This window comes from Bufo gargarizans, chromosome 2 (assembly GCF_014858855.1).
Source record: "Bufo gargarizans isolate SCDJY-AF-19 chromosome 2, ASM1485885v1, whole genome shotgun sequence".
Taxonomy (NCBI): Eukaryota; Metazoa; Chordata; class Amphibia; order Anura; family Bufonidae; genus Bufo; species Bufo gargarizans.
In genome coordinates this window covers 129,262,611-129,278,874 of record NC_058081.1, presented here as the reverse complement: position 1 = coordinate 129,278,874, position 16,264 = coordinate 129,262,611, and the positions used below count along the sequence as shown (strand labels likewise).

The 16,264-nt window shown below is 40.1% G+C and overlaps 1 protein-coding gene across 4 annotated transcripts in view; it reads left to right on the top strand.

Moving 5' to 3' along the window:
• The window catches only part of NTRK3 (neurotrophic receptor tyrosine kinase 3), a 774,406-nt gene that overhangs the window by 339,845 nt on the left and 418,297 nt on the right, over nt 1-16,264 (top strand). For 3 of the 4 annotated variants that reach the window (XM_044279460.1, XM_044279461.1, XM_044279462.1), the window contains 5 exons: nt 6,476-6,618; nt 12,916-13,057; nt 14,155-14,451; nt 15,426-15,449; nt 15,989-16,059. In XM_044279460.1, coding sequence (XP_044135395.1) covers nt 6,476-6,618; nt 12,916-13,057; nt 14,155-14,451; nt 15,426-15,449; nt 15,989-16,059 — 677 coding nt within the window. The remainder of the gene's footprint in view (nt 1-6,475; nt 6,619-12,915; nt 13,058-14,154; nt 14,452-15,425; nt 15,450-15,988; nt 16,060-16,264) is intronic. The other variant, XM_044279463.1, reaches the window with a different exon arrangement.

Below are 16,264 nucleotides of genomic sequence, written 5' to 3'. Positions count from 1 at the left end.
AGATTATGTCATTATGCTGGCCGGCGTGGTGACTTCATACGTCACCTCGCACGGGATTTCGGCCGAAATCTTAAATCAAGGGAGGAGGTAAATATGATATATATATATATATATATATATATATATTTTTTTTTTTTTTTTTACACTAGTTCAGGTTAAATTGATTCGCTAACACGAAGCACAAGGAAATTTGGCTTCGAGGCAATCTAATTTATCCTGAAACTTGAATCGCTCGTCTCTACTTGTCACCATACAGATTTGTTGTTTTTGAGCTTCAGATTACTGTTTACCCAGGACAATCTGCTGCCCAGAAAGAATGATTTTTGATGTGCCTTCACCTGACCTTATAGCATTTGAGGCTCCTCTATCTAGACCATTTATAGGGAATGAGCATTTCTAAGCTCCTTTCCTTTAAAAAGGGGTTTTCTGGGAAACACTAGCTTAACTAACAGGGTCAAATTTGAATGTGTTTCTTTTGCCTATCTTGTATCACAAGATCCAAACTCTAACTGATTTGCCTAGGTCAGTAAGTGTTGACAGAATCCACTCCCAGTCTTGGTGCATGGGCAGGTGCATGCACCTCTATGAAGCTTTTGTTAGGTGGTCATATTAGATAAATGTTGGCGATGCATAGTGGTATTATGATTTGCCCAGCCAGCATTTATGGTTGGAAAAAAAGGTTGAGCATGCTGGATGCCAATGTAGTCAATTCTTTGTTCTCAAGGTAGTCAAGCCTCTCTCAGAGGTGACTGGCAGGGGGCTTATTCCATTTTCACCTTTAACAATGCTATCAGCTGAGCATGTATGCACTAGGAAGGAGTGGCATTTCAGGAGAACAGCTCCTTTGTCTGAAAGCTATCTAATATGTATGGCCACCTTAATGACAAGTAATGTAACCAATGCAAGAACCTTTCTCATTGCTACAAGCTACAAATGATGAAGTACCCAGACAACAATCTTTGAATGCACACATCGCAACCTTGGAAGGTCTTTAAAAAAACTTGATGTCAGCACCAGTACTCTCCTTACACAGCTATGATGCAATATAATTGAACAAGTCCAAAAGAATGAGAGTTTTTTTTTTTTATGTGCACTCAGTAGATTTTAGAATTTGCATATATATTCTGCTTAAAGAGTGTATTTAAGTATATGATATAACAGTATATATAGATTGAAAATAAGAAAGGCTGGGAAAATGTCATGTTAGGGGTCAATTCACACAGCATTGCCAGATGCAATGGTATTTAGTGAATGATGCAGCTTTGATGCACCATATCTTACTTTATAAACCTTGGTGAGAATACTTTCATAATATAAATTATATCTGTCTTATGAATTCCATAGTTTCATTAAATATGTTCTTTAGGGAGAAATCAGAGGCGCACATTGATATGAGTTTGTAGGAACTATTAGTACCATATTACAAATCCATGCAAAACATTTTTATGATACAGCTGTCTGTCTACATGTATCATATGATGACTTTCACTTAAGGACTGTAGAGAGTGGAGTGATAGGGAGCCAAATATAATGCACATACAAAATGGTGGAGAAAAATACATATATTTTTTTCCCCCTCTGAAAATAAGTCTTGCATGCAGATAATTTTTTTTACAAATGTGATCTTCATATATGTACGGTATATGTGACAAATCAGAAGATAATGTTGACAGTTACTTTAAAAAGTGATCCTAGAATTTCTGTGTGGAGACAGTCCTCTTTCCTTGAAACCTTCCCTCTCTCTTTCTCTTCCATTACTGGTGTGAGTTAAATAAGATAATTCAAAATTAATGCCAAGAAAAGGCATACCACAGTTGTGGTAAATAGTGTTGATCAAACACCATAGTGCTCAGGGGCTTGGGCCAAACACATCGGGATGCTTGGGTGCTCTAATGAGCACCCGAATATAATGTAAATCAGAGGGAGAACCCGAGCATTAAACCAGGCCCCCCCCTGCTCTTAAGGAGGGTGCCTGGTTCATAGGAAAAGGTCACAAATTGATGGAAACACCACCAAATTTGTTCAGGAACAGCATGGGGAGGATGTCTGGATGCATCTTGGACTCCCAGGTCACTGCTGGGAACGATGTTGTCCGAGTAGTACGCCACTTTTATAGACTGACAATAATACGCACAGAACTGAAGATAAAATTTTTAGAGGAAAAATTGTTTGGAAGCATTCTTTTCTGTATATTTACTTGTATATAAAGTGCAAGTGCTGCCAAAAATGACAAGGAAGAGGCACTCTGATACAACCTGTATATCACATAATGGAGGGCCTCATTCATATTGTGGTACAATTGTTCATGTTGTGTAACTCCTACACTCATAAAGCCTATGCACTAAGTGAAAGGTCTGCCAAAAATTACAAGGAACTGGCACTACAATAAACCCTTAGTTACACATAAAGGAGGGCATCATAGACAGCCTTGAAAAATTATAATTTATGGCCTTCTGGTGACCCTCAAAAACATTTGAAGCAAGGGCCTGCTGATCTGACCATCTAAAACATTATGAGCTAGAGCCTTCTGCTGCTTTGGTAACTCTCAATAACCTGGCCCCGATTGCACATCCCCGTGATGGCGACGATCAACTTTCAATGTTATTTTTAGCGTGAACCACCGTGACGATGGGTAACGGGAAATCAGGGTTTGATTCCAGAGAGGGAGTCTGAGAAACAGCTATTAGGTATAATTAGGTGAGGGCCTGTAGGGGAGCTGACCCTGTAATAGAGTGTAGGTGAGGGCTTACTGGTTAGCTGACACTCTAAAAGATTGTAGGTGAGGGCCTGCAGGTGAGCTGACCCTGTAAAAGATTATAGGTGAGGGCCTGCTGGTGAGCTTACCCTCTAAAAACATTATATGTGAACACCTGCTGGTGAGCTGACCCTGTAAAATATTTTAGGTGCGGACCTGCTGGTGAGCTGACCCTGTAAAACATTATATACGAGGGCATGCTGGTGAGCTGACCCTCTAAAAAATTATATGCGAGGGCCGCAGCTGAGCTGACCCTGTAAAACCTTGTAGGTGAGGGCCTGCTGGTGAGCTGACCCTCTAAAAAGAAATATGTGGGGGCATTCTGGTGAGCTGACCCTGTAAAACATTGTAGATGAGAGCCTGCTGGTAAGCTGAACCTCTAAATAATTATATCCGTGGGCCTGCTGGTGAGATGACCCTGTAAAACATATACCCTTGTTTGTGGTGGAAGGGGTGCATGAAAATACAGTGTATTCAATACACCATAAAAGCCATATTTAAAGTGCCTTTATGTTCAGCCGCTTTCCTCTGGTGGAGTAGATAAGTCATAGTCAAACTAGGCCTTGTTCATTTTTATAAGAGTCAACCTGTCAACATTTTCAGTAGACAGGAGTCTACACTTATCTGTTATAATGCCATCAGCAGCACTAAACACCCTCTCAGACAAAATGCTGGCAGCAGGTCAGGTCAGCACCTCCAAGGCATAGAGTGCTAGTTTGTGCCATGTGTCCAGATTGGACACCCAGTAGTTGTAAGGTACTGAGGGATCATTGAGGACGCTGACACTGTCTGCTATGTACTCCTTCACCATCTTCCAAAATTTTTCCTTTCTTGTGACACTAGGCTGCGCATCAGGGTGAGGGTGCTGGCGGGGTGTCATAAAACTGTCACAGGCTTTGAAGAATGTTGCCCTGCCTCTGTTGGTATTACTATGTGTTCCCCTTGTCTCCCCTCCTCAGTTGGCCAAGGAACTACAGACTCTGCCACCAGCATTGTCAGATGGAAATTTTTGGAGCAATTTTTCAACAAGGATCTTCTGGTAATGCACCGTTTTGCTCGTCCTCTCCACCAGAGGAATGAGAGATGAGAAGTTCTCTTTGTAGTGGGGTTCAAGAAGAGTGAACAACCAGTAATCTGTGTTGTCTAAAATGTGTATAATGCACAGGTCGCTGAAAAGGCAGCCTAACATGAAGTCAGCCAGGTACCAACAGGCAAGACTTTGCTGTTGTCATCAGGAGGATCACTCTCAAATTATCTCCTCATCCTCTTCCTCCTTTTCTGCCTAACCACGATGAACAGATGGAATTCAGTTTCCATGAGTACTACCCTCTGTAGCTAAGGCAACTGTCTCCTGCTCCTCCTCCTCCTTCTCTTCATCGTCCAATTCGTGCTGAGAAGACAAACTGAGTGTGGTCTGGCTATCACCCAGTGTAATGTATTCCCACATTTCCAGCTCTTCCACATGCAAAGCGTCGTCCTTAATAGTGATGAGCAGCCTGGGCAATATTAGAATTTGCGATATATCACAAATATTTATGCGAATATTTGCCAAATATTTGTGATTTTGTAATATAATGCGTGCGCGCACGTACGCACGCCATCACTATTAGCTACACAAGTGATGAAAATTGTTGGCAGCAACTTTCGAGTTAGTGAGGAAAAACTCCTCAATTTTGCATGAGGAAATGTTATACAGGAGAGGTACCACCGGTAAAGTCACTGTCCAAAGCGTCTACGTAAACAGTACGCAGTATGTCACAGATAAAACTTTTAGGCGCACACTTTACACTGGAGATGTGGCACTTTTAATGTCACTGTCCGCAGTGGACACTGTGTATTGAAAAAGTACACTGGATGTCATAGATATCCAGTGTACTTTTTCAGTGTTCGGCCAAGCATGCTCGATCATCACTAGTATTAACTATTATATTCCCATAAAAAAGGGCATTTAAAAAATTCACAGGTTCCCATAGCAAAATGAGGCCCATCAGTAACAGTAATGAAAAGCATGGATAAGAGTGCTATATATCAGCACAATAGTATATAACAGCACAAAAGTTTGTGCACCTGAGTGGGCCCCTCTACTTCAGGGTCCCATAGTTGCTGTTATAGCTACGGTTGCACCCATGGTCAAGGGGAAGAAACAACACAAGAAAACGAAGGAACTAAAAAAAACTAAAAACACAGCGCATAATGTGAGTGAGAATTCATAACTCCCTAGTGTGTTATATACAACTGGCCATAAAATATATGTAAAAATACTAAAATATTGAATCCGTCCTAGGGGATGAGGAAGGCGATAGATCAGCGCCTCTGAGTCCGCTCTGATATACAGTGTGGTTCCCAGCTAACATAACAGTAGAGTAATGTCCTGTCCATATCACAGCAGAGCATATCTTCTAAAATCATTGTAGAAAAATGAGCTCTTACTGTGTCCATGGCTTTGTACTCTCTTATCACTTGTCTCGTTCATTTGAAGTTAGTTCTTTAAGCGACAATAAGTTGCTTTCAGTATGCAGGTGCGATGCTGATTTGAATTATGTTATCAATGTTCCTGGTGGCATTTAGCGACTTAGTATATTCCGGCCTTCTTGTCTTCCTGGAGGATTAGCTGCTGTTATCGAGATAAATAATTCTCTCTTCCACTCAGAGTCCTATTCTGCGCCGCCCGCCAACAGGTTTTGAAGAATATGTGATCAATATAATCAGCTTAGCGCAACAGTTTAAGGTTCTATTTGGTTTACAAAAAAAAATGTAAAACCAGAAGACGATTCCTCATTTTCAAGTGCTTTCATTTGTCGCTGTAGATATAAATTAAATAATGTATTCTTAGTGGCATCCATTGGATTAGGAACCCAGAGCAATTACAGTTGTTGATCACATTGTTGTGAATAGGTTTTGTACTTTCCTGCTCATATCAGCAAAGGTTTCAAATATTCAAAATTGTGCCTATTAGGGGAGTGCAATATAATCACTAAATTGTCCGCCGGGAATCAAGGCAGGGGAATATGCAGCATTTAAAGGGAGTCTGTCACCTCCATATGGCCATATACAGTGCTTACATGGCTCTGCAGCACACCTATACAGGATTGTAACGGTACCTTTGTTATTTTCTTTAGACTTGCACCAGTAGGAAAAACGAAGTTTAATTCATATGCAAATGAGAACTCGCAAGTGCCCAGAGGCGGCGTTCAGTGTGTAGGTGCCAAGGCTGCTCTGCCTTCTTTTCACTTTTCTCCTCCTCAGCCTCCTCCTTTGCCCGCCCTCCAAGTCCGGACCAATCAATGAGGCAAGAGACTTGGAGGGCGGGCAAAGGAAGAGGCTGGGGAGGAGTAAAGTGAAAAGAAGGCAGAGCAGCCTGGGCACCTACACACTGAACGCCGCCCCTGGGCACTTGCGAGTGCTCATTTGCATATGAATTAAACTTTGTTTTTCCTGCTGGTGCAAGTCTAAAGACAAAGACAAAGGTTCCGTTACAATCCTGTATAGTTGTGCTACAGAGCCACGTAAGTGCTGTATATGGCCATATGGAGGTGACAGACTCCCTTTAACTGTTTGGAAGGATGAAATGAACCCATATCTAACAATAATCAGATTTTCAGAGCTCTACTTTACAGTTGTGGACTGATGAACTCCACAGCAAACCCTGGATTTTCAAAAAGCGATAAGAAGCAATGTTGTAATTTACTGTTAATTTTTCTTTCTTTTTTTTGCACACAGACATCCCAGGGGTCAGTGTCAGTCACAGCAGTTTGGAGGTCCATGAAGGGGACAATGCCGTGGTCACCTGTAATGGTTCTGGGTCACCTCTACCGGATGTTGATTGGGCTGTTTCACACCTCCATTCGATTAGCACACATCAGGTGAGAATCCAAATGTACAGATTATAGCTACAGATTATCAGCAAAAAGACTGAGGAATAACCTATAGGGGGATATTTATTAAACCTTTTATGCCACTATTGTGGAGTTAAAAAGTCTGAAACTATGGAGCACGCCATAGTTGCACCATCATTTGAGACTTTATGAGCTTCTCTGCACTTTTTCTGAAGTGGTGAGAAAAGGGAGGTTTAGCAGGGGGGAGGCATCACCCACTGGATTTACTATAACTTGCACTAGAAACTGTGTAAGTTATAGATCATGTCTATGCCAGCTCCTCACTGGCATAGACTTGAGCTTCTATTGCATGGTGAGGCAGGGATGAGACTATTAGGAATCACTTGTCTCCTAATAAATCAGGAGCATCCCACTCCAGCACAGGGGATCACCAGTCTTGATGAATGTCCCCCATTGAGCTCAATCCTAAATCCTGCAAGGTGCCAGTAAGATAGTACAGATATTTGTAATATGTTTACACATATTTACTGACTGGCATTTTACTGAGATTTTGTGTTAATCAAAAGTCAATGGGGGATATTTATCAAGACCGACGTGTGGTAAGATGGTCTTGATATCCCCTGTGCTGTAAGAAGATGCACTCAATTTATGACAGGGTGCAGGCCTTGTCATATATTAGGCTCATCCCTCTGAAGTCCATACGCCTAAACTGAAATCTATGGAAGCTCATACCTGCCGCAGATTTCAGTCTTCATTCATGCCAGAAAACTGGTGCAAAAGAAGAAAAATGTACTGAGAATGATGGCCCCACCCTCACCACACACCGTTTTTAGAAAGTGGCGAAGGCAGCATATAAAGGACTCTTGCAACTAATTTTTGCTGCAATGGAGTTCAAAAATCTTGCTACTTTTTTTGCCCAAAAACTGGATTAGGGCTTATGACCATGAAAGTAAGGCTTCATGCCAATATTGCAGATTGCAAACGGTGGGTCCCCAATATATGGGCACTAGCCATGTGCTGTCCATGTTGTGTATGCTGACCCTTTGACTTGAATGGGTCAGCGATCCGCAAGATATGGCCAAAGATAGGACATGTTGGAAGCCCACAGAAACACTACAAAGCCTTCCATGGTCTTTTGTGTCCCTGCCTTTGCATGACAAAAAATACAAGATGTCTTTTCTTTTGCTGTATCTTGCAGAATGTAACAGTGAGATTCCCTGTGCCTGTGTTGCTGCGTAGGCTGGCTGCTTGTCCTCTTGTGTACTGGCTGCAGGCTGCCCTCCTGTGTAGGCTGGTTACTTGGGGCTGCATGCTGGCTGAGGTTTTCCTTGTTGAACCACCTATATATGCTTTCCCTCCCTGATTGTGTTCTGTGGTTCTGTTCCGATGCCCGGATTGTTGTATGCCCTCGCGTTCTGGCAGTGGTGTTCCATGTATGCTGATTGCCAGGGGCAACATCGGATGCTTCTGCTTGTGTTCTGGTCCTGGCCTGATAGGGATAATCCTCCTGAATTGTGTGTGGGCCTGTTCCTGCAGGTGCACTCGTTTAGCACCTATTTCTCCCAGTGTGTCCTGTTCCTGTGGTCAGTTATGTTTAGTATGTTAGTTTTTTCCGTTCTGCTTTGAGTATGTCAGTCCTGGTCCTGCTTGCTGGGTGTAGTCCATTGTCGCTGACCCAAGGGGCATTCTTGCTACACTACAGTGTGGTATCGCTTAGTTCTGCATTTATGTTTCCTCTCTGATCCGTACCTGTTCTTTGATTATGTTATACCTAGATGTTGCTATACCATGTTTCCTTTAGCTTAGCAGTGCTTATCTGCATCTGTTTCTGTCCATGTCAGTTTCTTTCCTTGTCTGTATCTGCTTGTTTTATGTCTGCCTTCGGAAGAGGGTCCCTGGCTTCCCCGGAGGGGGAATCGACATCCGTGTGGAGCTCTGCCTGGGGCCACCTAGCTTCTACTGTGCTTGGGGTGCAGGCATCTGCTTCTGGTTCTGTTCAGTTCTTTCCTAGGTTCCAGCGTCTGTTGTTCCTGGTTACCTGTGTATTCCTGATAGTTACCTTCATAGGCATCTCGGTGCCCGTCTGTTCCTGCTGGCACTGACTCAGTTTACACTCTGGAGTAGCCCCTAGCATCTACCGTGGCTCGAGTCTATCCTCACCACCAGAGGTGTTAGTGAAGACCTGTTGTTGCTTAGTTACGCCCCTCCAGAGTATTGCCAGTCAGTGGCACAGTGGGTTCGCAACCGCTGATACTTGCAGTAAATTTTGGCTTCCTGGTTTTGTCATTTGCTTTTATTATTTGTGCAATAAAGTCCTATTTTACCTTGGTCTGTTTTGCCTGTCCCTGTATTCCAGACGTCCCGGAGGCTTACCCAGGGTCCTCGGCACGTGACACAGATCACGCACCCATTCAAGTCAATGGGTCTGAATCTGAAGTGCTCACGCATAGTGCCCGTATATTGATGACCCCTTTTTGCGGCCTGCAGCATGGACACAGAGCCCTTACATTTATGGGTATAAACCCTTAGGGTGATAATAAATCTCCCCAGATGAGTTTAAGATGTGCTGAATTTATTAAGTGGTGCAATCTTCTGAATAAATTTGGCACATATTTTGGAGGTAAATGCACCAAAAAATCTAATCTAGGCGTCTTATGAACTGGTGTAGATTTGAGCTATAATGTATGCAGGTTTATTGGACAAAGACCATGAATGGTCGGACAGTGAATCCCTACAGGCTTGTTTTAGACCCTCGGTGTGTCCATGTATAGTGCCTAATTAGTCTTAGAAGCTTGTAGAACACATTAACTCTACAGTATAATACAGCATGCTTATGTGGTGTGTCACAATAGGTTATCACACATTTCCATAAGAGAGAAAAAAAAGTCCTTTAGTAACTCAATGTAAAAAAGGATGCGCTACTTGTATATCCTATGTAGTTAAAACTTTTTCTCATCGTGTCTTAATGCTTTCTGTTCCATTTTTGTTTCATTCCTACTAGAAGCTCTGATTGGATTGTGTCATACTCTGTAGGGAAACCCCATGGTAACATTCAGTTGGACCTTTATTGCAGACTGCATTTATAACATATATAAGTAATAATAGAGGAATGTCACAACGAAGAGTCATAAGAATAGCTGGTCCAGTAATGGCATTACATTGGGAATGGTAGTAGTTGCCTACCTGACATGTCAGGAGAGGTGACAGGTTCTTCTCTTTAAATCGTGGCTTATACTTGTACTTAAACCACTGTGAACATGCTGCACCAATGATCTAAGCCCTTCTCAAGGACATGGTGACACGCACACCCCTTTTATGATTAACTTCAAATGGAGAAGTCAGGTTTTTAATAACTTTTATGTGAAATAAAAAGCTGAGTTTATCAGAAGATTTGATACAAATTTTTTTGCCAACCACATATGCGGCATACAGATAATATGGCCGAGTGCGGTTTAGCTGAGCACTTGTGCAGTGAACTGGATGCTAATCTCCCATTTATATTTTATACGGGTGGAACCTCGTCCATCTCTTTTAGTTAAGTGCAGGTAAGAAGGTCAAGAGGCTTAGTATGGCATTTATTCCGGGCCCGGCACTACAGAAGAACAGTAAATGCAGTCATCTTGACTATTACTTGGAGCATGTCAGATATATCAGGCCAAACCTATCAGTTGTCTCTTTTCATTTCCTTTCTTCTTCCACTGAAAATCATCTTATACTGCTGTCTTTTCTCGGTTGTGTCAAAACACGACCATCATCCACATATTATACTGTGAGGAGAAATGTGCGCTCTCTTTGAACTGAATGTTATAAGATTCACAAATGTATGCACAGCAATTGACAAGTTCCATACAGATGTCATTAAAACAACGTGTTAAATATTTCATCCAGAACTGCTCTATCACAGAGATTTGTATTCATCATCATACAGCAGATCATTCGCTGAAATCCCTTTCTAATGCCAGTGGCCATATCAGATATGGTGGGCAGTCAAATCCATACACAGTATTGAAGTTTGATATTTTAAAGATATATGATCACGGAGATGCTCTGCATTTAGGATGCAATTCAGAATATCCTCATGAGGACAACGTGCATTGCAGACATTTCTAGCGATACAAGGTAAATGGCTGACATGTTACCTTGGCAACTGAAGACATCTGTGTTGGTCCCATGTTCATATGTGCCCGCATTGCTGAGAAAAATGAAGTTTTAATATATGCAAATGAGTCTGTAGGAGCAACGAGGCTAGGCTCTCTCTGCAACAGCCTCAGTCTCTGGTGTTGTCAATCACACTGGAGAGGGAGAGGCAGTTGCAGAGAAAGTGGAGCCTCTAGGTATAACGGCAACGCCCCCATTGTACCAACAGACTCATTTGCATATATCAAAACATCATTTTTCTCAGCAATGCGGGCGCATATGAACATGGGACCAACACAGATGCCTTCAGCTGCTGAGCACTCATGTAACAGGTCAGCCAGTTTCATAGGGACAGATCTTCTGACAGAAGGCCTTTAAAGGGATTGTCCATGATCCAGTGTTGCATGTGATCCTATCCATGAAGAAGTTGACATGCTGGGACCAGAATTCTAGGAAATCAGCCACAATCCAGGGTGGTGCAGCAAGCTAAGCTCAGATATTTTCACAGTTCCTGCTGAGTGTGGGGGGGATTTAAAATAAAATCATGTAAAATCACTTTAGACTAAGAACAAAGTCTTTCCCTGAAATGTATAAGGACCCATTGCTAGAAATTATAATTTAACCTATTCCATTAAAGATTGTTTGATTCTTCTCCTTAATACTGGATTTCAATATTTTGTGGACTCAATGGTGTCTGTGCACTTTAGTGAACCTGTATAATTATAGACAGACAAGACTTGTAAGATGGTCTTTTTATTCTACTAACTTGATAATCCAGTTTTTGCAGCTACAAGACAGCTTCACACAAACTCTTAGGGCAATTGCTACTCATTTCCCAACCATATATTTTCTTGCTATCTTCTATATTGGCTACATTTTAGCATTGCACATACAGTACATACAGTATAGTAAGTATAGTCAACACAATGGTAGTCAGGAACCAAATAAGGAACACTGAAATAGTCTTGTAAAGGGCTTCATGGAAAGAATCATACAGTATATTGTAATTAGATGTGAGCGAATCAATTCTTTAGTTTAGAATCCAAATTTGATCATAATTTGCCAGTAAAATTTGGCCAAATTTTTATTCTAAGGAAAAGGAGAAGGAGAGAGAGAGAAAGAGAGAAGGAAAGAGAAAACATAAAGATAAAGAGATTTTTTTACACATTCAGAGTACAATTCAGGTAGAATTGATTTCTACCCGAATTGTAAAAATAAATTTGTGTCAATTAAGGATAATCCGACCCAAATTTTCTGAAATTCGCTCATCTCTAATCGTGATTTAGTCTAAGTGTCTATAGTTATAATTATTGTTTTACAAAAGGTGCTGGAAAGAGCACATAAGGTAATAACTGATATTTCTACATAATGTTTGCAGACCTTACGCTTCGTGTATAGAAAGAAGAGTAGGCAAAGGTCCGTAGTTGTAATATTTTCATGGGAGGCTAGAAAATGAAGGATCAGGCCGCTCTGCTTTTTCTTTGCAGTAGTTTTTATTCAAGAGACCATTGTTTCTTTGTTCCTGTTGTTCATATGACAAGGACTAATCAGTGCCAAAAGAATAGTCTGTTCATTCCGTTCTGTTCATTAAGGTAAAGTAAGGTAGATGTTTTCTATCACCGATGTTAGTAAGGTGTTCTCGGGTTTCCATTCTTCACTGAACATGCTGTAAGTCTTCATTTTAGAGATAACATCATCCTCCATTTTGTTTGTTTTAGTCTTTCTAGATAAAAAGCTAAATTCTAAAACACTAATTATTATATTTGAGAATATGCTCATTTTCCACAGTTTAAAGAAATTACAGATTTGAATAGCTCTATAATGTCTTCCACAATAGCAAACTTCGTAACCATTACAAAGAAAACACTTTTTTTTTTACTGATTGTATGAATTCTCCTCTATTGTTTATGTGGAAATTGTATTATAATTTGACTTTATTCTGACAATTACAGAGATAAAAATATAGTTAACATTGTAAAGGAAATAACTAGGTACAAAAAAGGCATTTGTAGAATTGAATTCTCGTCTTTCTGCTGAAATCTCCTTTGATGTCATAATGAAAGCAGCTTTTGTTCTTCCGTGCAGATAACTTCACAGCCATCTTTTTGCATTTGCTTTGTTCAATTTTTAACGGTTTTCTTGCATATTTCTTTTAATGCCTCCGTGACATGTTCGTGACGACTGCAGACTAATGTCAACTGGACCAACGTGCATTCCATTAACCTGACCCTAGTCAATGTCTCTGGAGAAGACAACGGCTCTAATGTAACCTGCATTGCAGAAAACATTGTGGGGATGACTAAGACTACTGTGTCACTCACTATCTACTGTAAGTTGAAGTGATAAAATCAATGTGGATATACCCTTTAAACTTTAGCAAGTCTAACATCGCTTTCCTACAGTAGCTTGGTGGATACTTCATTGCTTGTGCCAGTGTTCTGTGTGTGGCATGCACATAAAGATAAAGTACTGCACCTATATCACTCAATTCCTGCTTATTCTTAAAGAGTGCCTACTTTTAAAAAAAGTGGCGTAGAAAGCTATTAGATGTAGATGATCCAGAAGTGCATATTTTAGGATCCAATTCTTCCCTCTGTATCAAATAGGTAAAAGTTGATGTTTCTTTCTATAACCGAGTATAACTTGCTGAGTGGGCAACTTTTAATGGTGTGAAGCTGGAAAAGGTGTTTTCTGCTCTACTTCTCCTCCTCCTCCTCCCCTCTCACAGCATAAGTCTCACATACAGGATGGTGCAGAGATACTGTAGCTGCTCCTCCTTCCTTTGTTTTCTTCTCCCTTTCTTATTTTACTGTAATATTGCAGACAGATTTTTTTTGGTAAGTGGAGGTTTGTGAATAGAGGTGAGCGAACCCGAACTGCAAAGTTTGGGTTCGTACCAAACTTTATGAGTTCGGGTAACCAGACCCGAAACCGGACTTTTTCACTGAAGTTCGGGTTCGGTGTTCGGGTGATTCTATTATTTTCCATTATAACATGGTTATAACAGAAAATAATAGCATTCTTTAAACAGAATGCTAAATGAAATGTCTATTGAGGGGTTAAAAATTAAAAAAAAATCTCACCTCATCCACTTGATTTCGCAGCCAGTATCTTCTTTTCTTTAGGACCTGCGCGATCAAGTGGATGAGGTGAGTTTTTATTTTTAACCCCTCAATAGACATTTTATTTTATTTATGGGCCAATTCCTTTAAAATAGACTTTACTAGGAGTAATGGCAAAGGGTGCAGAATATGTCATATGCTCATTTCCAGTAAGATCATTGACAGCACCGATATACCAAAGTAGAAAAACAGTAACAATGTTATGCAAACTAAAAATATTTAAACACTTTTAAATGCTCTTTTCTACTTGAATCAATGGCACCAAAGCAGGAATGGACCTTAATTTCTCCATCTTCATGTGTAGATCCTCCCCGGATATTGATTTTGAGAGAGCCAGTTGTTCATCTGGAGCACTGCATTGAATTTACTGTTCGTGGGAATCCTTACCCAGTCCTAACCTGGTATCATAACAATCAGCCCCTACGACCAGTGGATTTCATACGTCAAGAGGTTTACAAGCAGGACACATTGATGGAAGGCTGTCTATTGTTTAATAAACCGACCCATTATTACAATGGAAACTATACACTGATTGCTAAAAATAAGTTTGGAATTGCAACCCAAACAGTTTACGCACATTTTTTGGAGCAGCCATATCCTGGTGAGTTTATATTTCTGTTTTATTTGACTCCATGTCTGTCCCTATTCTTTGTATATCCCTTAAAATCTACTACTAAACTAAGCTGCAAATAGGATTCTCTGACATCAAAGAAGTCATGAAATGTATCTTAGTTCATAGTTAGAAAGCTGTTATATGCATGGGACCTGGGTTTAACCTGAGGTATAGTATGCTTTTCTTCTGGTTTTCAGATGTTTTCTTGCTGGCAAAGTATGTACAGATGATGCTGAAGGATTTATATCCATTCCATTGTCATCCTCCAAAATTTTAGGTTTTGCAAGTAGCATTGAACAAAAATACTAGCTAATCCAAATACAATCATGATTACTGAGGCTGAAGGAGAGGTGAGGTCAGGGTTAGCATGAGAAATATGCATTTGTAATATCAGAGAATGCAGGAGGGTAGCCAATGTTAATATAAGAAATCTATTTTCAGGAAAACATTTTTTTCTGTACCTTAAATCAAATACAGTGCAGATAGCACCTTTAACCATGCCACTTCTCTGTGTATTCTTGATTTGCTGGTATAGCATTTGCCGTTTTTTTATTTTTTTAATTATCATACATGTTAGCTCAACCTCAACTAATACTTTCAATTTGCATAAAATTTTACTACAGGTATAATTATCTATCTATCTATCTATCTATCTATCTAATATCAGTCTGCCTAATATCTATCTATCTATCTATCTAATATCAGTCTGTCTAATATCTATCTATCTATCATCTATCTATATCAGTCTGTCTAATACATATCTATTTGTCTATCATCTATCTGTCTGAATCTATCTACTATCAGTATGTTTGATATCTATATAATATCCTATAAAACAAATATGGATAGAGGCTATTGATACAGCTTTCCACGCTTGATGTACATATAAACTAGTGCTCTTAGTCTTGTATTTACAATTAGTTCTGATTTACTAAATCTGCCATTTACTGTCCTTTTTGCAGAGAATACTGACTATTTTGTCTCAGGTACGTATTTGTCCTTACTGCTTTTTCAGTAAACTTCATGGGGCTGCTACGTTAAGCATTAAGTTATTGAATATATTTGATGGGTTCATTCCTTTTTCCCAAATGCCTAATAGATCATGTTGACAGGAATGCCAAATGGGTCTTGCCAGGGAATTCCCTTTACTCACCAACATATATTTGACCAAGAACTCTTAACTTTCTCTTGTTAATAGAACAGTAGTCTCCTGAGCCACAAATGAACGAGTTAAGGTCACGATAGAAAACTAACCAGCAGGATATTTCTCTGTAATAAGTTTGAGGATGTCCATATTTGATTATGCGTGAATTCTATTAGAAAGGTTCTTAAACCTCTCTGGGCATAAGTACATTTATATTCAAAATAAGACGGGTCCCTAGACAGTGAAGTGCACTAGTGTGTCTGCTGGTATCCAATTATCTGAACCCTGAGATAAAAATAGTTGGTGGCCTTTTAAGCAAGCAGTGCATAAAGAGAATAATAATATATTGTTCATAGAATTATTCAACTCCTTTTGTTTCAGTAGCAGATCTTGGAATAAGTCCCACGCCTCCAATCAGCGTGACTCATAAACCAGAAGAGGACACTTTTGGCGTGAGTTACATTTTGATGTCTTAAGAAAACATAGGCTCAGTTTTTTAACATATTTCTCACCGCTACTGCCTTCTGTGCAGATAATAAACTGAATATAAAAGGATCTTTGAACAAATCCTGCTAATGATCATACAAGTTATGGTAATGTGAAATTTGCAAATCAAAAAACCTGTTGGTGTTCATTTTCATTGAGTGTATGCGAATT